This window comes from Triticum urartu, chromosome 7A (genome assembly GCF_056163025.1).
Source record: "Triticum urartu cultivar PI428250 chromosome 7A, HENAU_Tu73, whole genome shotgun sequence".
In the NCBI taxonomy this organism is placed as follows: domain Eukaryota; kingdom Viridiplantae; phylum Streptophyta; class Magnoliopsida; order Poales; family Poaceae; genus Triticum; species Triticum urartu.
In genome coordinates, this window is record NC_141879.1 from 472,364,794 (window position 1) to 472,386,654 (window position 21,861).

The 21,861-nt window shown below is 52.3% G+C and overlaps 1 protein-coding gene across 1 annotated transcript; it reads right to left on the reverse strand.

Moving 5' to 3' along the window:
• Window positions 1–407: 407 nt before the first annotated feature.
• Window positions 408–20,479, reverse strand: LOC125518158 (AAA-ATPase At3g28610-like). Its single transcript, XM_048683089.2, has 4 exons — window positions 19,896–20,479; window positions 19,770–19,785; window positions 1,510–1,877; window positions 408–1,028 (listed from the first exon to the last, which is right to left on the reverse strand). Exons 1-4 carry the CDS (start codon window positions 20,477–20,479, stop codon window positions 467–469), a joined length of 1,530 nt encoding a protein of 509 aa, XP_048539046.2. The 3' UTR covers window positions 408–466.
• Window positions 20,480–21,861: the final 1,382 nt, after the last annotated feature.

Here is a 21,861-nt window from a genome sequence, read left to right on the forward strand (position 1 = left end):
TGGCAGTCTAATGTCAGAGGTCGGTGAAGCCAGCCGTTTTACCAAGTTTGGCACATTATTCATGGTAGTACAATTTCATAGACGACTTGGTTGTGATAGAAATCCAAGGGAGGCAACGTAGCCGGAAGCCTGTAACCCACGTCGTGTCCTACAGCCCCAAGCGCTGGGAATCCATTGGGTTGTTCGAACACCTTTGCAGCGCGGCTTGCCATGGCGCTGTGCTGTCGATGTCGGTTTTCAGTGGGCAGTGGCGCACTCATACACGTAGGCACGGAGACGCATGGGTAATTGAAGAACAAGATACGATACCCCCAAGAAAAAGAAAAAGACACGCTAATAAATAGTGAAAACGGCACATAATAAGAGGAGTATTTCTATTTTCAACACAGTATCTAAGCAATGTTTTTAAACTTTAAACTGTACACTTGCAAGACTTACTCGTACCAAAACTTGCACGAGTGCACGACTAGCTAGTTTTTCCGTCGGCCGTGGCTTCCCCGCCTTTTCCTTTCACAGACGCCTGATTCTCACTCTCCTCCTTTCCCGGTAACAATACAAGTTTCTCCTTGACCGCCGTCTTCCCCACGACGGCCTTCCTCTTGAGCTCGTCAACCAAGCGCGCGAGGCATGCATCGGCATCGCCGCGGGCGGCGCGCTCGGAGCGCGACATCAGGCACTCGGCGACGTCCGCGGGCGTCATGTCCGCCACCCGCAGCAGCTCCTCCACGGCGTAGAAGAGAGGGTGCGCGTCCACGCCGAGGTAGTTCTTGGCGAGCGTCATGAACGCCCCAAACTCGCAGTAGCTCATCTCGATGTGCACGTCCATCCTCCCCCGCCGGGCCAGCGCCGGATCGTCGAGCGCGCGGGACCAGTTGGTGGTGACCACGATGATCCGCTCGCCGCCGTGCGCCGACCACAGCCCGTCCATGAAGCTGAGCAGGCCCGGCAGCGTCACTAGTGAAGGGCGAATAAGCCACAGCGTACGAGCCGGGCATGTCGAGTGCGGGTATGGGCGCGCACTGGACTTGCTGGGCGCGTCGGGTCCGAGGACTAGGGCGTGCGTGTGTGCGTGCGTTGGGTGCACGGGCGTGTCCGTGCACCAGGGTGTGTGGGTGTGCGTCTGTTGGCAAGCCGTAGGTGGCCTGGTCAGGCGCGAGCCGTTGGAGCTGGCCGTGTGACGCGGGCGTCGGGCGCAGCGCAGGCGAGGTCAGTGCGCGGAGAGCGCGGGGATGATCAGGGGCGAGTGGAGGCGTGGGTGCGTGCCCGGTGCGCTGGCTCAGGGTATAAAGCCACCTGATGGCGCTGTAACAGTAAGACACTGTCGAGTTTGTGCTCGAGGGAGTAAAGGGGGCGTTCGAGCGCCAGGAAAACCTATGTGTCCACCGTTTCTCTGAATTTCTCTGAACTTCTTCTTCTTCTCTCCGGTGAGCTAGCCACGACAGCAGTGAGCGAGCAGAGTGGGAGGGAGAGGCGAGCTAGGGCCAGAGAGTGGAGGTTCCAACAACTAGCGTCTCCCTCTGTGGCTCCGTTGTGGCGTGGTCGAGGGAGCGATCGATGTCCTCGATGACGACGATGGACCTTCGCGTGGTCTCGGCGAAGAGTTTGCGGAGGTCGCCGTTGGTGTGCACAGAGGCGAGCTCGATGTCGTAGACGTCGTAGTTGAGGTGGTTGGCCATGGCGGCGATCATGGAGAACTTGCCTGTGCCCGGCGGCCCGTAGAGGAGGTAGCCGCGCTTCCACGCCTTGCCGATGCGGCGGTAGTAGTCCCGGCTGTTGCGGAAGTCATCCAGGTCGTCCATGACCATCCGCTTCTTTGCTGGGTTCATGGCCAGGGTCTCGAACGTGGCCGGGTGGTCGAAGTCTACATAGCTCCATACCTCATCTATTAGCGCCCCTGACTAGCATACCCCACCTGCCAATTCATCATCAAGGCCCAGGCGTCCCTCCAGGCCCAACCCACGCTACGTTGGCCCAGAATGGAGGAACCCGTGGCCCAAGAGCAAGGGAGTACTTAAGCTGGCGCCCGGGTCTGGTTAGGGTATCCAGAGGATCACGGCGGACGGCACCAGGCGGCTACCAACTCCCGATCCCCTTTCCTCTTCCTCCCCGCTAGAACCCTAACTACTTCTGATTCGTGTAATCGCTACCAAATCCTGTACCTGTGAGTGAGATTGCCACCAATATTCGAGATACAACTGTGCCTCTTACACTTGGTATCAGTCGCCACCACCACCCTTCCCGCCGCGCGCGTTCTGGCTCACTTCATCGAGACGCGCCGACTCCGTCAAGCGCGCCTGCAACTGGAGCACATGGATCCGGCCATCAAATCCTACCTCGACAAGCTATCGGCCACGATGGAGGCCAACACGACGGCCCTGACAGTGGTCAGCTCCCGCCTCGACGATTTGGCGTCGTGGCGGCCCGATCTGGAGAAGCGTGTCGTCGATCTGGGCGAGGCGGTGTCTGCGCTTCAGCAAGAGCGTCCCGGCTCCACCAACGGCGAGGGTACACAGGCGCCGGCACCAATGGCGCCACCGCCAGTGACTCGCGTCACCACAACTCGTGTCGCTGAAGGCGCGATGGACGCAATCCACGGGTCCATTGACCACGGCGAATTCCATCTGCAATGGGGGTCGACGAGGTGTCATTCCAGACACCGCCGCCACTCCCGACCAACGGTCAGCTCGAAATCCCGTCCCCAAGTTCTCTCCCATCACCTTTTGCACATGCTAGTCAGATGCTAGCAGGACTGGGACAGGCGCACCCATCCATCGCTTTCCATCAGTTCTCAGGAGAAAATCCAAATCTCTAGAGAACCATGTGTGAACAGTACTTTAACATGTTTGGCATCCACGAATCCTTCTGGGTCCCGATGGCGGCGCTGAATTTTTCAGGCCCGGCTGCCATTTGGCTGCAGTCCATACAAAAGAAACTGGGATCATTTAATTGGGAGTCATTTGCTGCCTTGTTATGCACTAGATTTGGGAGGGATAGACACCAGAACCTGATCTGTCAGTTCTATACCATTAAGCAAACTTCCTCAGTAGAAGATTTTATTGAGAAATTTGAGCTTATTACAAATCATTTGAGTTCTTATTTAGATTGAATTCACCCCTACTATTTCCTCACTCGTTTTGTGGAAGGGCTAAGGCCGAACATCTGTACGGTGGTCATGGTGCAGCGGCCACCGGACTTGGACACAGCTTGTGCTCTAGCCCTGCTCCAGGAAGAGGTGGCTGACGGAGCAGGCGTGGAGTTGTCGCGGCCGTTCCACTACCAGCCATGACCTCCAGAGGTGAACGCGCGTCCGCCCGCGGCGTTGCCACTTCCCTCGCCACCAGGTCGCCCACCACCACAAGCTGGGGCGATCGATCGGCGTGGCACCGATGCTGCTCGAGCCGAAGCAGCAAAGGTCAAGACTCTGCGCGACTACAGAAGAGCACGGGGGCTATGTTTCAAATGTGGCGAGCGCTGGGGTCATGACCACACCTGCCCTACAGCAGTCCAACTCCATGTAGTTGAGGAATTCCTGGAGCTGTTTGGCATCGACACAGCCACTGATCAACAATGTGTGCCAGCAGATGAACAACAACAGGAAACAGTCATGGCGATCTCACGATCGGCCATGACGGGAGGGGTGTCATCTAAAGCATTTCAGCTCCGTGCTTGGATTCAAGGTCGTGAAGTGCTAATGCTCGTCGACTCTGGCAGTACAACTTCATTCATCAACAAAAGCTTTGCAGAGGGTATGGCAGGCATCCAGCCCTTGTCAAAGGCACACAGGGTGCGCGTGGCTGACGGAGGAGAGCTCATCTGCTCTGCCAGTGTGCCCAATTGCACGTGGTGCTCACAAGGGCATCAGTTCAACACCGATCTGAAGGTGCTGGACCTAGGCGTCTACGACGTCATTCTAGGCATGGATTGGCTCGAGGAGCACAGTCCAATGGCAGTCGACTGGCGTGCCAAGCTCATCGCTATTCCATCACCAAGTGGTGTCATCAACCTCCGCGGCCACGACAACTCGTCGTCCACTTGTGTCGTCATCAACACATTGCAACTTCAGAGCTTGTGCAGCAAGGGTGCCATCACTCACATGGCCCTGATACATGAGATTGCGCCAGAAGGGGACACCAGTTCACCGCCTCCAGCCTGCATACAGCAAGTTCTGAATGAGTGCGATGACGTTTTCAAGGAGCCAGTGGGTCTACCCCCGCGAAGTGCATGTGATCATCGCATTCCGCTAATCCCTGGAGCTCAGCCGTTTAGCATCAGACCTTATCGTCACAAGCCGGACCACAAGGATGAGATCGAGAGGCAAGTGGCAGAACTACTCCGCACAGGCGTCATCCAACGCAGCAACAATCCTTTTTCTTCCCCAGCTATTCTCGTCAAGAAGAAAGATGGAACGTGGCAACTTTGTATCGACTATCAATAGCTCAACGCCATCACATGTGTCAGCAAGTACCCAGTCCCGGTGATTGAAGAGCTCCTAGACGAACTGCACGGCGCGGCATGGTTCTCCAAACTGGATTTGCGCGCTGGTTATCATCAGATTCGTCTCGCCGAAGGGGAGGAGTTCAAGACGGCGTTTCAGACACACTCCGGGCATTATGAATTCAGAGTGGTATCCTTTGGGTTGACGGGAGGACCACCCATGTTTTTGGGAGCCATGAACACCACGTTCCACCCCCTCCTGCGTGTGTGCGTTCTCGTCTTCTTCGATGACATACTGGTCTTCAGCAAGACACTCAAGGACCACGTGCGGGATCTGAGACTAGTGCTCACGCTGTTGCGCAGAGATCAGTGGAAGGCCAAGTTCTCCAAGTGTGCATTCGGTCAACAGAAGCTCTCATACCTGGGGCACGTCATCAGTGAACAGGGGGTCGCTACCGAGGCAACAAAAATCAGGGCGGTGGCACAATGGACAGCACCAACCTGTGTCAAGGAAGTTCGCAGTTTCCTGGGGATGGCCGACTATTACCGTCGCTTCGTCAAGAACTTTGGAATCATAGCCCGACCGCTATTCAACCTTCTCAAGAAGGGGGTGCCATTTTTATGGACCTCAGCAACAGAGACAACTTTCCAAGTGCTCAAGAAACAGTTGGTCGAAGCCCCTGTACTTGCCCTCCCAGACTTCTCTAAGACCTTCGTCGTCGAGACAGATGCCAACGACAAAGGGATCGGAGCGGTTCTTCAGCAAGGTGGTCATCCGATTGCTTACATGAGCAAAGCGCTGAGCCCGCGGTACCAAGGCCTATCCACATATGAAAAGGAGTACCTAGCAGTAATTGTGGCAGTAGACCAATGGCGACCGTACCTCCAACACGATGAATTCGTCATCTCAACTGATCAACGCAGCCTGGTTCATCTCAATGAGCAGCGCCTCACTACACCTTGGCAGCAAAAAGCATTCACAAAACTATTGGGGCTGCGGTTCTCGATCCGTTACAAGAAAGGAAGCGACAACACTGCAGCGGATGCTCTATCGCAGGCCAACACCACGGAGATTCTGCACTCGGTCAGTTCCTGTCAACCTGCCTGGCTTGATGACGTCATCAACAGCTACAACAGCAACCCTCAAGCTCAACGTCTCCTCGAGCAGCTCGCCATCCGCGAGGATCCCAAGGGGCGATTCACCCTGAAGCAGGGGCTCCTGCGTTTCCGTGACAGAATATGGCTGGGAGGATCGACAAAAATGCAACAACGCATCATATCAGCATTCCATGACAGTGCTATGGGGGGGCACTCAGGTTTTCCGGTGACCTACCGACGCATCAGAAGGCATTTTGCCTGGCCAAAGATGAAAGCGCATATCTTGCAATATGTGCGCTGCTGTCAAGTGTGTCAACAGGCCAAACCCGACCGTAGTGCATCTCCGGGCCTGCTCATGCCGCTGCCTATTCCTCAAAAATCATGGGACTTGATCACCATGGACTTCATGGATGGTTTGCCGCAGTCGGGACAATTCAATTGCCTTCTGGTAGTGGTGGACAAACGGACCAGGTTCGCTCATTTTCTGCCCCTAGCGCATCCTTACACTGCTTCCAAAGTGGCCTTGCTTTACATGCATCAGCTCTACAAACTGCACGGGTTCCTTGGTGCAATTGTATCTGATCGCGATCCAGTTTTCACTAGCCATTTTTGGCAAGAGCTGTTCAAGTATGCAGGCACGGAACTGCGCATGAGCACGGCAAATCACCCACAGACGGACGGCCAGACCGAGAGGGTGAATCAATGCATCGAGACGTACTTGCGGTGCTTCATCCAGGCGTGTCCAAAACGCTGGAGCTTCTGGATACCACTGGCGCAGTTCTGGTACAATACCTCGCACCACTCGGCGATCGGCATGGCCCCGTTCAAGGCCATGTTTGGACGTTAACCAAGGCATTGGGGGATTACAGTTACTACATCATGCACAGTACCGACACTGCAAGCTTGGCTCAAGGAGTGAACCGTCATGCAAGGGGTTATCCAACAACAACTACACCGAGCACGTCAACTAATGAAGGACCAGGCTGACAAAAAGCGCTCGTTCAGGCAGTTCCAAGTGGGCGATCAAGTTTTCCTCAAGCTTCAGCCGTACATCCAGACGTCGGTGGCACCAAGGGAAAATCACAAACTGTCGTACAAGTTCTACGGGCCTTTCCCGATCATCGCCAAGATCAACGATGTCGCCTACGAACTCAAGCTTCCCCCTCAGGCTACAGTGCATCCAGTTTTCCACGTCTCCCAGCTCCGACAAGCTCTTCTACCGGGCACAACGGCATCCACTACGCTTCCACTGATGAAGCTATGTACCTAGGGTAGGGGCATGGACCTGTCCTAAGTACCCTACCCAAGGACATCCCTAGAAGAAGTCACCTTTCAATCGACTTGGAGGTATCCCACTCGACGGATTCAAGACACTCGACCACGAAGCAATCACTCGACTGCCAGGAGATCTAAAGTCGCCCTGCACGCAAACAGTCGGTCATTAAGTAGCTTTTATGGTCATCATATCACTTTATTAGGGGCGTTACCAGTAACCCCCAATCTTAATGTACTTTAAACCCTGCATTACTGAGGGCTGGAGGGGCCTGCCGAACTCTATATAAGCCACCCCCCTCAGTATCAAGGGTTCGCACCCCTGTTATTCATACACACATAATTCAGTCGACCGCCTCCGGGCACCGAGACGTAGGGCTGTTACTTCCTCCGAGAAGGGCCTGAACTCGTAATCCTCGTGTGCTTACAACTCCTCCATAGCTAAGATCTATCCTCTCCATACATACCCCCCTACATCACTGTCAGAGTTAGAACCACGACAGTTGGGGCCCACCGTGGGGCTGGTGTTTTAGCGTTTTGTTGGAGGAGTTGCGATCTTTTCCGACCCGAATCATCATGGTTTTCGGCGGAGTTTTGATGGAGGGCCGCGAGATCCGTCTCGGCGCGCTCACGTTCATCGCCGACGACTCCGCCTGGCTTCAGGAGGCTCCGCTCGACGTGGACGCACTCCCTGTCCGCGGGGCAACGCACTTTCGCGCGTGCGTCCGCGGCGTTCTCCTGTGGCAACCGTCGACCCCTTACCAGTCGGCTCCTGTGCTGTCCTCCCTCCTCGTTTCCCGCCGGCGCAAGCACTCCGGTCGGTCGAGACTTCAGCGGTGGGTGAGACACGCGATGGCCCGTCAGTCGGCCATCCCTCAAGTCGCAGCGATCGAGCCCGATGGATCCCTCTACGGCCTGTTCGACTGGCTCCGAAGAGACCGCATCCGAGTGCGACAACAACGATCCGGCGGCGGAGGTTCTGATGGTTGACGGACCGCCCAGTCCCCCCGGTTTTACCCGCACCGACGGAGGCGCAGGAGGAGGCGACCCGTCGCGTCCCCATGAGGAGTATCTTCCCGAGCCTCTCACGTCACTGCAGAGAGAAGAACTTCGCCGCCGAAACATGGATGCACTGCACACTCCTATTGTTGGAGAAACCCCTGAAGCTCGTGCCTTGGAGGACGCGCGCCTGGCAAACTTGGCTGAGCGCACTCGATTGGAGAACCTCCAGCGAGCACTCGACGAGCGGGCGCGACAACGGGTTCCCGAATCCAGTCGACGTCAGCTCTTCCCGCCCCCGCAGGTATATCGGACTCCGGTTCAGAATTTAGCAGCTGCGGCCCGTATAGCGGAGTCGATTCAGCCTTCCCAGTCGGAGGCTGGTAGAGGCTTGCTGCAGATCAGAGCATTACTCCGGGTAGCAGGAGATCAGAATTTCGCTGTTTCTCAGTCGCGGAACAGAATTCACAGCAGATCCGTTGCTGCAGACACGGTCCAGTCGGCTCACAGCCCGAGATCGCCCCCGAGGCGTGAGGGACGTGGAGACCGGCGTGACCAGTATGGGAACCATGAGCAGTATAATCACCGAGTCGATCGTGACGGTCGACGTCGAGTGCCCACGCCTCCCCCGAGGAGCGGGTCGTATGTGCCTCGCCAGCAGGATGACAGGCGCCCTCATAGTGGTGGGCGAAGGATTCCAGTCGACCCCAGAGGGACAGGATTTGACGCGAGATCCATCCTCGTCCAAGGTCTGGTCGACAGGAACAGGGCTCACCGAGAAGGCCACGACAGAGATGTGCCAGCCAGCAGCAGAGTACATGTTTTGGGGCCAGAGTGCTTTAGTAGAGCCATCAGGGCTGCTGTGATCCCTCCCAATTTCAGGTTGGCGACTGGAGTCAGTAAGTTCACTGGCGAGTCCAAGCCTAATACTTGGCTTGAGGACTACCGAGTGGCCGTCCAGATTGGCGGCGGCAATGATGAAGTGGCCATGAAGCACCTGCCTCTCATGTTGGAAGGCTCGGCCAGAGCGTGGTTAAACCAGTTAGCACCTAGCAGCATTTATACTTGGGAAGATCTCTCCCGAGTGTTCGTCACCACATTTGAGGGCACATGCAAGCGACCAGCAGGACTGACGGAACAGCGGTCTTGTGTGCAGAAGCCGAATGAAACTTTGAGGGATTACATCCAAAGATGGATCACGTTACATCACTCAGTGGAAAATGTGCCTGACCACCAAGCAGTTTGTGCCTTCAAGGAAGGCGTCAAGTACAGAGAGCTAAATTTGAAATTCGGTCGAACCGGAGACATGTCCCTGAATTGGATGATGGAGATTGCCACCAAGTACGCTAATGGTGAAGACGAGGATCGACTCAGAAGTGGCAAGCTCAAGTCAGTCGCCCAAGAAACCGGAGGCAATTCCAATCGGAAGCAGAAGCGGAAGGCCGAGCCAGCGGCTCCCGGGGAAGCTTTAGCTTTGGCCCAAGGAAAGTCTAAAGGGAAACCTAAAGGGCCTTGGAACCCCAAAAAGGTTAAAGACCAGGAGGGAAATGATGTGTTGGACTTACCGTGTCTCGTCCACACGAAGAAAGATGAAGAGGGTAATTTTATTTACCCGAAACATACCACTCGGCAGTGTCGACTCTTGATCCAGCAGTTCCAGGGCAAGCAGCCCAAGGGAAAGGAAAAGGAGTCAGACAAGGTCGAGGACAAAGAGGACAGTGATGACGGATACCCTCAAGTCAATTCCACCCTGATGATTTTTGCTGATGTTGAGAGCAAAAGTCGACTGAAAGTTATTAACCGAGAGGTGAATATGGTCGCTCCGGCGACACCTAGTTACCTGAAATGGTCTCAGACTGCCATAACATTCGACCAGTCCGACCACCCAACACACATTGCCACCCCTGGGAGGCAAGCTTTGGTGGTCGACCCAGTTGTTGAAGGCACCCGACTGACCAAAGTCCTGATGGATGGTGGTAGTGGTTTGAACATATTATACGCTGAGACATTGAAGGGGATGGGCATCCCGGTGTCCAGACTTAGTGCCAGCCACATGAGTTTCCATGGAGTCATTCCTGGGAAGAAAGCCGAGTCACTCGGCCAAATTGCTCTTGACGTGGTTTTCGGTGATTCCAAGAATTACCGCAAGGAAAAGTTGACATTCGAAGTTGTGGATTTCCAAAGTGCTTATCACGCTATTTTGGGCAGGCCAGCTTATGCACGCTTCATGGCTCGACCATGTTATGTGTATCTCAAATTGAAGATGCCTGGTCCCAAAGGTGTGATCACTGTTACAGGCAATCGGAAGAAAGCAGAAGAGTGTTTTCAGAAAGGCTCAAAGATTGCTGACGCTCAGATGGCAGTGGTCGAGCTGCAAGAGTATCAGAAGACTGCAGATCCGAGTGAGTTGCTACGAGCTAAGAAGCCTGCTTCAGAATTAGCTTTTCAGTCGTCCGGTGAAACGAAGGCAGTTCACATTCACCCGACCGATCCAAATGCTGCTCCGACTCACATTTCAACGACGGTAGACTCCAAATAGGAAGAAGCGCTCATCCAGTTCCTCCGTGAGAACTGGGACATCTTCGCATGGAAGCCTGCTGACATGCCTGGAGTTCCCAGGGGATGGCTGAGCACCGTCTACGAGTCGACCCAAAATTTAAACCTGTGAAAGAACATCTTCGACGGTCCGCCGTCCAGAATCTTAGCAGCGGAGTTCATCCGAGAAATTTACCACTCCGAGTGGCTCGCCAATGTTGTCATGGTCCCCAAGAAGGACAAGTCACTTCGCATGTGCATTGATTTCAAGCATATCAATTGGGCCTGCCCGAAAGATCATTTTCCTCTCCCCCGCATTGACCAGATAGTCGACTCGACTGCAGGATGTGAGCGTTTGTCTTTTCTAGACGCCTATTCTGGGTACCATCAGATCCGTCTGTACGGGCCCGACGAGATCAAAACAGCTTTCATCACTCCATTCGGGTGCTTCTGTTATGTCACCATGCCGTTCGGCCTCAAGAATGCCGGAGCCACATTTATGAGGATGATTCAGAAGTGTTTGCTCACTCAAATCAGTCGGAATGTGGAGGCATACATGGACGATATTGTGGTCAAGTCACGGAAGGGTTCTGACCTGCTGACTGACCTTGCTGAAACCTTTGCCAACCTTAGGAGGTATGATATCAAGCTCAATCCGTCAAAGTGCACATTCGGAGTTCCAGGTGGGAAGTTACTCGGTTTTCTCGTTTCCGAACGGGGAATCGACGCCAATCCTGAAAAAATTGGTACTATACTCCGGATGAAACGTCCTGTGCGTGTGCATGACGTCCAGAAGCTTACAGGATGCTTGGCCGCTTTAAGTCGATTCATCTCTCGCCTCGGTGAAAAGGCATTGCCTCTTTACCGACTGATGAAGAAGTCCGACAAGTTCGAGTGGACTCCAGAAGCTGATGCAGCGTTTACAGAGCTCAAAGCTCTACTCTCCACCCAGCCGGTGCTTGCTGCCCCAATCAGCAAGGAGCCTTTGCTGATTTACATTGCAGCCACAGGACAAGTTGTCAATACAATACTTACGGTCGAGCGGGAAGAAGAAGGAAAGGCCTTCAAAGTTCTGCGCCCAGTATATTATGTTTCTGAAGTTTTGACCCCTTCAAAGCAAAGATATCCTCATTTCCAGAAGCTTGTATATGGGATTTATATGACCACGAAGAAGGTTGCACATTACTTATCTGATCATTCCATTACAGTCGTCAGCGACGCTCCACTATTAGAGATTTTGCACAACAGAGATGCAACTGGTCGAGTGGCCAAATGGGCGATTGAACTTCTTCCCCTAGATATCAAGTTTGAGGCAAAGAAAGCTATCAAGTCCCAAGCAATTGCAGATTTCGTCGCCGAGTGGATCGAACAGCAATTTCCGACTCAAGTTGACTCGGAGCACTGGACCATGTTCTTCGATGGATCTAAGATGCTGAATGGTTCCGGTGCTGGGGTAGTATTGGTTTCCCCCCGAGGAGATAAGCTCAGATATGTTCTCCAGATTCACTTCGATTCCTCCAATAACGAAGCAGAATATGAAGCACTTTTGTATGGGTTGCGCATGGCCATATCACTCGGCGTCCGTCGCCTCATGGTCTATGGTGACTCAGATTTGGTGGTTAATCAGGTGATGAAGGAGTGGGACGTCAGAAGTCCAACTATGACTGGTTATTGCAATGCAGTGAGAAAGTTAGAGAAGAAATTCGAGGGGTTAGAGCTTCATCACATCCCCTGACTGAAAAATCAAGCGGCTGATGATTTGGCAAAGATAGGCTCCAAGAGAGAAGCCATCCCCAGCAATGTGTTTTTGGAACACATCCACTCACCATCAGTCCAAGAAGATCCTTTTACAGATGAAGCCCCGCAGCCAAAGAGTGCCACAGATCCGACTGAAGTTGAAATTCCAGCTGTGGTCGATCTGATCATGGAAGTGTTGGTTATCACTCCCGTTTGGACAGAATCGTACAACGCGTTTATCCTAAGGAAAGAACTCCCGGAGGACGAAGAAGAGGCTCGACAGATCGTCCGTCGATCCAAGGCCTTTACAGTCATAAAGAGACAGTTGTATAGAGAAAGCGCGACTGGAGTCGGTCAGAAGTGTATAACACCAGAAGAAGGTCAAATAATCCTTGATGATATCCACTCGGGGACCTGTGGTCATCATGCGTCCTCTCGGACCATTGTGGCTAAAGCATACCGAGCGGGATTTTACTGGCCAAGAGCGAATGAAATGGCAAAGGAGATAGTCGACAAGTGTAAAGGGTGCCAGTTCTACTCCAACATGTCGCACAAGCCTGCATCAGCCCTGAAGACCATTCCGCTCGTCTGGCCCTTCGTTTTTTGGGGACTGGACATGGTTGGCCCATTGAGAACAGGCAGGAGCGATTTCACACATGTGCTTGTAGCAGTCGACAAGTTTACCAAATGGATTGAAGCTAAGCCTATCAAGAATCTTGCTGCTTGCACTGCTATTAGTTTCGTCAGGGAGTTAACATTCAGATATGGAGTCCCCTATAGCATCATCACCGACAATGGGTCAAACTTTGATTCGGACAAGTTCAGAGCTTTTTGCGCCTCTCAAGGCACACGAGTCGACTACGCATCGGTCGCCCACCCCCAGTCGAATGGACAAGCAGAAAGGGCAAATGGTCTGATTCTCAAAGGACTAAAGCCTCGGCTGATGCGTGATCTCAAGCATGCAGCAGGCGCTTGGGTCGACGAGCTTCCGTCAGTTCTGTGGGGATTGAGGACCACCCCGAATCGGTCGACTGGAAGAACTCTGTTCTTTCTGGTTTATGGAGCGGAAGCAGTCCTGCCGAGTGATCTACTTCACAATGCACCCCAAGTCGAGCTTTATACTGAAGATGAAGCAGAACAAGCCCGGCAAGACGCAGTCGACCTCCTGGAAGAAGAAAGAGAAATGGCTATGATCCGATCGACCATTTATCAGCAAGACTTGCGTCGATTCCATGCCAGAAATGTGAAGAGTCGAGCCTTCCAAGAAGGAGATTTGGTCCTCCGGGTGGATCAACAGAAACCACACAAGCTCGCTCCTACTTGGGAAGGTCCCTTCGTCGTCACCAGAGTCCTCCACAATGGAGCGTATCACCTTTACAATGTCGATCGCCAGATCGATGAGCCACGAGCTTGGAATGCAGAACTGCTCCGCCCCTTTTACACTTGAATTCTCACTCGGATGAGATGTAATAAGAAAAACTTCTGTAGTCTATTTATCAAAGACAAGAGTGTTATAATTTTTCCTATAATTGTTGTCACTTTTGTTTGCGTGTGAAATCCCCCAGTGGGTGGCTTAGCTGCGAATCCGTTTCGCCTAAGTTTGTAAAAAAAAATCCTACCGAGTGGTGAGCCAGACTCCCACTCGGAGGCTTAGCTGCAGCCCAGTGCTCGCCTAAGTGTTTCCCACTCGGGGGCTTAGCTGCAGTCCAGTACTCGCCTAAGTTTGAAAAATCCTACCGAGTGGAGAGCAGACCTCCCTCTCGGGGGCTTAGCTGCAGTCCAGTACTCGCCTAAGTTTGAAAAAATCCTACCGAGTGGAGAGCAGACCTCCCACTCGGGGGCTTAGCTGCAGCCCAGTGCTCGCCTAAGTTTGAAAAAATCCTACCGAGTGGAGAGCAGACCTCCCACTCGGGGGCTTAGCTGCAGTCCAGTACTCTCCTAAGTTTGAAAAAATCCTACCGAGTGGAGAGCAGACCTCCCACTCGGGGGCTTAGCTGCAGTCCAGTACTCACCTAAGTTTGAAAAAATCCTATCGAGTGGAGAGCAGACCTCCCACTCGGGGACTTAGCTGCAGTCCAGTACTCGCCTAAGTTTGAAAAAATCCTACCGAGTGGAGAGCAGACCTCCCACTCGGGGGCTTAGCTGCAATCCAGTACTTGCCTAAGTTTTTAAAATCCTACCGAGTGGAGAGCAGACCTTCCACTCGGGGGCTTAGCTGCAGCCCAGTGCTTGCCTAAGTACGGAACACATCCCAATCCGCAAGGACGATGAGGTGCAAATTGACTGCTACCTTCTCCTTCGGAGCTGCACCACAAATACAAAGTTATTTCGAGTGAAGAACAAGTTCCACTCGACAGATAATTCATGAAGATATTCAATGATAAATCAAGTTCAGATAAGATCCAAAGGTCCTAGACCGCAGATCAAAGTACTCGAGCCTCCAGCTCGACAGAGTTTAACGGTTACAAAATCCACTCGGCATTCCGAGGCAAATTTAAAGTGAAGCATAAAAGTTTTTATTCCTCAGGCGGAGGACTGGAAGGGGCGACGAACTCGTCCAAGTCGATCCCATCTGCAATGCGAGTGGCAGCAGCAATGAAAGTCTCCATGAAGTCTTGAAAGTTGTGCTTCCTGGTATTGGCAACTTGGATGGCGGCCAACTTTTCTTCTCGCGCCTCCTTGCAGTGGACGCGGACCAGAGACAGAGCGACGTTAGCGCCACATCTAGCAGAAGATTTCTTCCATTCCGCCACTCGACCTGGGAATTCATTCAGTCGAGCCATCAGGGACTCGAGGTCATTCTGAAGCGTCGTCCTAGGCCAGAGCGACGTGTCAATCCGCGACATCGCAACCTTCAACCGAGCAAGATAGTCAACAACGCCGGCAACACGAGATTCCAGTCGGAGCATGTTCATAGCAGCCTCGTCCTTCACTGGAGAATTGATGGGGTCCAAGTCTGTCTCCACTCGAATGGTCTCCTCTTCGAAGTTCTGGCAGAATTCTGTAAACACAATTCAAGGATAAGTCAGTGGCTCTACGCAGGTTTGGTAACTGCAAGTCAGTCGGGCCAGAGTAATTACCCTCGAGCATGACGAACAGCTTCTTGGCGAGTCCACCGAGATAAGCCTCCAGATCGTTCCTCTTCCCCGCCAGTTCACTCGCCTTGTCATTCAGAGCTATATTGCCATTCTTCAGACGGCTGACCTCTTGATTAGCCACGTCGAGAGCAGTTTTCAGCCTGGAGTTTTCCTTTTCAAGAGTACCGACTGAAGCCAGTTTTTCTTCAGCAAGCTTCGTTTTGTTCAGGGCCTCCTTCTGCGCTTCGGCAAGGTCTTGATCCTTCTTCTTCAGAGCCTCCTCCATTTTGTCCGCGAAACAGCAAGTGATATCAACATCGAGGACGGCCAGAAAGAAAGGACAGTCGACAAAAGCTCATCAGCCATACCTTTTGCTTCGTCCCTCGCCTTCTGCAAGTTCTCCTGAGCAAGCTTCAAGTCAAGGTTCAGCTGGATCTGTTTGTTCTCCAACTCAGTGTAGCGAGCCACAAGTTCGCAGGATTTCTGCAAAAAAATCAGTCGACAGACATCCAAGATAAGTTGCTTCCGAGTAACCAAGAGAGAATGATGGCGTTTCTAAGACTACAGCCGAATCAAAAACATTCGACAGTAGTGTCGGGGACTACACCCAGTGGGTGCACTCAGCGTGCCCCCACTGGTTCGACCAAAAAAATCGACTGCCCGCAGTCGACCGTGTACAGTTCCATCCGACATGGCCTGACCAGACCGAGTGAAGAAGTTCAACTAAAGCAACACAATATAAAGACTACAGTCGACTGCCAGTAGTCCACCGTAGTCTCGGGGACTACACCCAGTGGGTGCACTTAGCGTGCCCCCACTCGTCAAAAAGATTAATAGACACACCCAGTGGGTGTACAGATATAAAGATCTTCGGAAAAGAGATCCTTCAGATAGCATATCCTAACAGACCAAGCGGTGAATCGACTGACCTGGACGTTGCTCTGAAGAGCCGAACTCGCGTCATAAGCTGCTTGGCTGGCTTCCCGAACCACCTTCACTTGCTCCATCATGATCCCCGCCTGGCGTATAGCCTCTTTAGCGGCACCCACTTGGTCCTCAGGGACGTGGTGTGTGGCAAAAAGCGAAGGCGGATTTGCAGTCGACGTCGAAGGCCGGACACTCGTCAGAGGTTCAGCGAAGGTCACAGAAGCCCGAGTGGTATCACCACCCTCCCGGACTACGGCCTCAGGCGTCAGAGTGCTTTGTGGGGTCTTGCCAGCCGGCGCCCTCCTGTTCCTTCGCGCCCTCAGCGGCACTTCGTCGTCATCATCAGGGAGGTCAATGACATGAGGAGGAGCTACAAGAAAAATCCAATCGACCGGAATTATAAGAAATCGTCAGTCGACTAAAAGCAGAGCATCGGTAATCGTACCGGGGTTGGAGGTAACAATGTCTTCCATCTCCTGATCATCGTCCTTGGCGGGGATCTCCGAGGTAGCAGCACTGCAAGTTTCGAAAGTCAGTCAGCTTATTCAACGAGTCGACCAAGAGTCCGTCACGTTCAATAAAGGAAAACAAATTCTACTATTACCCAGAAATGGTGGGGACAGTCATCTTCATCTTGGGCAGAGCCTTGGGCGGCTTGGACGGCGTCGCGCGTGGGTGCTTGGGAGCTTTTTCTGTCGGCGCTGGAGATGAGGTCCGAGAGCGCTTCGACGACTGCCCAACAGGGACAGTCGCCTTACCACGTTCCCGCGCAGGGTCGTGTGTAAGCTTGGATCGCCGTTCCGAGCGGGGAGGTTCGACTTCTTCCTCCTCCTCTTCACTGGAGTCGTCGTCGTCATCCCCCTCTCCTTCGCCGTCAGATTCCCACTCTTCTCTCTCGTCTTCACTTTCGCCTCCGCTCGCCTCTCCTTCCTCGGCCTGCTCCTGTGCTCCATTGGGTGTCGAGTACATCTCAGTAGTGGCCTAGAGGATAGCAAACAAGACAGAAGTCAATCGACTGATCCAAAGAGAACAAATAAAGAAAGCAAGATCACAGTCGGAAACGCAAGGTCAGACCTTGTCCACTTCGTATGTTTGGTCGAGTGGAGGAATCCTCCTGGCTCCTCGGGGGTTGCCCTTGTTCCCTGTGATACTCGACAGCCACCCTTCCAACATCTCGTCAGTGACCTCCTCTGGGCGAATCCGAGTGGTGTCTTCGAGACCCGAGTACAGCCACATCGGGTGGTCACGAGCCTGAAGCGGTTGGATGCGCCTCCGAAGGAAGACTTCCAACAAGTCCATGCCAGTCACACCCTCGCGGACAAGCTGAACCACTCGACCGACCAGCACCTTGACTTGCGCCTTTTCCTCCGGCGTCACTTTCAGAGAGGCAGGTTTTTGTGCTTGATTTAAAGAAAAAGGGGGAAGCCCAGTCGACTGTCCTGGGGTCACCTGGTCTTTACAGTAAAACCAAGTCGACTGCCACCCACGGACTGACTCAGGAAAAGTGATAGACGAAAATAAACTTTTTCCCCTCATCTGGATCGCCAGGCCCCCGCACAGCTGGATCACCTGCGTCCGTTCGTCACTCGACTTGGCCTTCTTGACCGACTGAGAGCGGCAAGTGAAGATGTGCTTGAAGAGTCCCCAATGGGGGCGGCAACCCAAGAAGTTTTCACACAAGAAAACGAAAGCAGCAAGATACACAATAGAATTGGGAGTAAAGTGATGGAGCTGCGCTCCGAAGAAGTTCAAGAAGCTCCGGAAAAAAGGATGAGGAGGCAGAGAGAATCCACGATCGATATGGGTGGCGAGGAGTACGCACTCACCATCAAGAGGCTGGGGTTCGACTTCTTTCCCCGGGAGACGCGCAGATTCGTGGGGAATGAATCCCCCCTCGACCAGATCATCGAGATCATCCTGCCGAATCACCGACGGCATCCAGTCGCCCTGGATCCAATCCTTGGGCAGAGCAGTCCTCGAGGAAGATCCGCCCCGAGCGGACTTCTTCCCCTTCCCCTGCACCGCTGCCTTCTTCGCGCGCTCCAGAGCCGACGTCTTCTCCTTCACCATCGTCGCCGGCGAAGCTCGAACAGACCTACGGCACCAAGGTGAGAGCGGAGGTGGCGGAGGATCTTGTGAAGGAAGGGGGAAAAGTGAAGGCGCACTGTTCGGGGGTCCCGAGCCGGCAGCTTATAAGAGGTCGCTTCCGAGTGGCTGACTGGTAGGCCCAGGCAATCCCGTCAAATCCCGCAACAGGCGCGCGCGCGGTACTTGGCGAAAAAGGTGGCGCAGGGATCGAGGAGCTTCCGTCCTATCCCATTCGATTACTGCGGCCGCCCCCGTCCCGCGCGCTTCTCGAAATTCAAATCCCGCAAAATCCGTGGGCTGCAGAACAACTCGTCAAACAGAAGATCCCTTTCACACCGTCACTCGGAACTTCACAAGTAAAGAAATTCACTCGACAAGAGGCCAAGAATGGATCAAGGCGACTGAAAGAAGTTGACGACGTCATCCGTGACAACTGATCCAAAATAAGACGTTCATATAACATGAAGAACCAGTCGGAAAGATCCCCAACTCCTTCCCCACTTGAACCTCGATCCATTCGGGGGCTAATGATGAAGCTATGTGCCTAGGGTAGGGGCATGGACCTGTCCTAAGTACCCTACCCAAGGACATCCCTAGAAGAAGTCACCTTTCAATCGACTTGGAGGTATCCCACTCGACGGATTCAAGACACTCGACCACGAAGCAATCACTCGTCCAAGATCCAACCACTCGACTGCCAGGAGATCTAAAGTCGCCCTGCACGCAAACGGTCGGTCATTAAGTAGCTTTTATGGTCATCATAGCACTTTATTAGGGGCGTTACCAGTAACCCCCAATCTTAATGTACTTTAAACCCTGCATTACTGAGGGCTGGAGGGGCCTGGCGAACTCTATATAAGCCACCCCCTCCTCAGCATCAAGGGTTCGCACCCCTGTTATTCATACACACATAATTCAGTCGACCGCCTCCGGGCACCGAGACATAGGGCTGTTACTTCCTCCGAGAAGGGCCTGAACTCGTAATCCTCGTATGCTTACAACTCCTCCATAGCTAAGATCTAGCCTCTCCATACATACCCCCCTACATCACTGTCAGAGTTAGAACCACGACATCCACCGCAAGAAGAAGACCTCGTGGTGCCTGTTGCGGTGCTGCAATCAAGATGGCGCGAGAAGAACGGTGCTATGAAGGAGCAAGTGCAAGTCCAATGGTCTACTCCTGCGGTTGGTATCACCTGGGAAGATAAAGAAGCATTCCAAGCTCGGTTTCCGCACGCAAAGGCTTGGGGACAAGCCTTTTCTGAAGAAGGAGGGGGTGTTAGCGCCCTTGACCAGCATACCCCACCTGCCAACTCATCATTAAGGCCCAAACGTCCCTCCAGGCCCAACCCACGCTACGTTGGCCCAGAATGGAGGAACCCGTGGCCCAAGAGCAAGGGAGTACTTAAGCTGGCACCCGGGTCTGGTTAGGGTATCCAGAGGATCACGGCGGACGGCACCAGGCGGCTACCAACTCCCGATCCCCTTTCCTCTTCCTCCCCGCTAGAACCCTAACTACTTCTGATTCCTGTAATCGCTACCAAATTCTGTATCTGTGAGTGAGATTGCCACCAATATTCGAGATACAACTGTGCCTCTTACATCATCCCTCCCAGAACTGAACGACGATATCGATATGCCATGAAAAGCAACTCATTAATCAGTGGAGTGCTGCCAAACTCAAAACAAGACACCATGATTGAAGGAGAAGTTTGTAATGTACTATACTGGTAGTTGAGCTCCTTGATGGAGTAGAGCCTGCGTGGCCGGTTGCCGGAGAGGAGCTCCTGTCCGGTGCGGCGGACGTGGGGCAGGTACTCGTCGACGACGAGCCTCCGGTGGGACTCGTGGAACGTGAGGCGGCAGCGCCTCCTGGCGTCGGCCGGGGACGGCGGCACCGCGCACCACCACACGGTGACGCCCTTGAACTCGTCGGCCACCTCCTGGCCGTCGCGGAGGCCGAGCACCAAGCCGTGGCCCTCGGCGCGGAGCTTGCGCGCCTCCCGCGAGCACGCGGCGCTCAGGTACGCCAGCACCTCAGCGTAGGCGTCGCTCGACTTGGCCTCCTCGTCGTGGTAGGAGTGGTAGGGGTGCGGGTCCCCCAGCCTGGCGACGACGTCGACGGTGACGAAGGGGTCGACGGACGGGACGTGCCGGCCCAGCCGCCGCCGGAGGTGCTGGTTGTAGAGGCTCCTCGCCACCCCGAACACCACCGGCGCCAGGTACATCCACGCCGAGTTGGTGAGGTTCTGCACCAGCGCGTTGGCTGCCGCAGAGCGCTTCGTCGTTCCTCTGCTTCTCGCTGACCCCATTGACGACGATGATGATGGTGATACCCGACTAAGTTTTTTTACCGGAGCCGGGAGCTACCGGTGGAGAATCTGCCGTTCAATTGCTTTCTCTGAGATTCGTGCCAGCTTTTTGTGTATAAAGTAAAAATAATTTACTATACAATACAAGCAGTAGATAAAGGAATACATCTGTGCATGTCAGATGTGTGGCAGCTTTAGATGTGACTTGGTGGATGACTGATTAAAAGGACGGCGCATGGGTTCTCTCCCCCCAAACAAAGTAGTTGCATTTTATTTGCTGATCATATTTTGAATGGTTAACAGCTTATGAACCAAATTTTCATTAATGAATTTTTTGTACAATTGAATTCAGGGTGATAAGACCTTTAAAACAAGACCGGTCTTGGATACAATTTGGCTAGATTGAATTTTTACTGTTTCAATTAATTTCACATTACAAAAAATACGATTTTACTCATTTCAATAAACAGAGTTTACTCATTCCGAAAAAATTATTTCACTAATTTGAAATACGGATTTTGCTCATTTACAAATTGATTTTATTATTTCAAACCAATATTTCATTTATTTCAAACAACTGATTTCACTCAGTTGAAAAAACTTACTTCACTCATTTCAGAGAACACATTAGATTCACTCATTTGAAGTACTATATTCCACTCGTTTAAAAAACTTATTTCACACATCACAAAAAATATATTTTCAAACTTTGTTTCACTCGTTTCAAGAAGCTAATTTCACTTATTTCAGAAAACACATTACATTCAGTCAATTGAAATACTATATTTCACTTGTTTCAAAAAGTGATTTTACTCGTTACAAAAGATAGATTCCGCTCATTTCACTAGTTTCAGAAAACACATTACACTCACAATATACAGAAATAAATAAGGATTTTTCACAAAAATAATATTTCAATTAAAAAACTATTTCACTCATATGAAAAATATCATTCAAACACATATTTCTCTGCAGTAATTAAAATCTATGAAATTAGTGAAATTAGATTTTTGAACTAAGTGAGATCTATGAAAATAGCTACTTTTTGAAATGTGTGAAACATGTTATTTTTAAATCTGACTGACATAAGCAGTTTCACACAGAGTGAAATAACATGTTTCATATGTTCCATATATAGAGTGAAATAAATTTCGAACACTGAAATAAGCAGTTTCACACAGAATATATAGAGTGAAATAAGTTAACTGAAATGTTGAAAATTAAATGTATTTGAAATCTATCCAAAATTGATCTTGTTCTAAAGGTCTTGACACCCGGAGATCAAATATATAAAATATTTCACATATGTAATTTTGGTTTAAAAGATATTAACGGTTGAAATGTCAAATGAAATTTAAATGGGTACCTTTGTTATGGGGCCA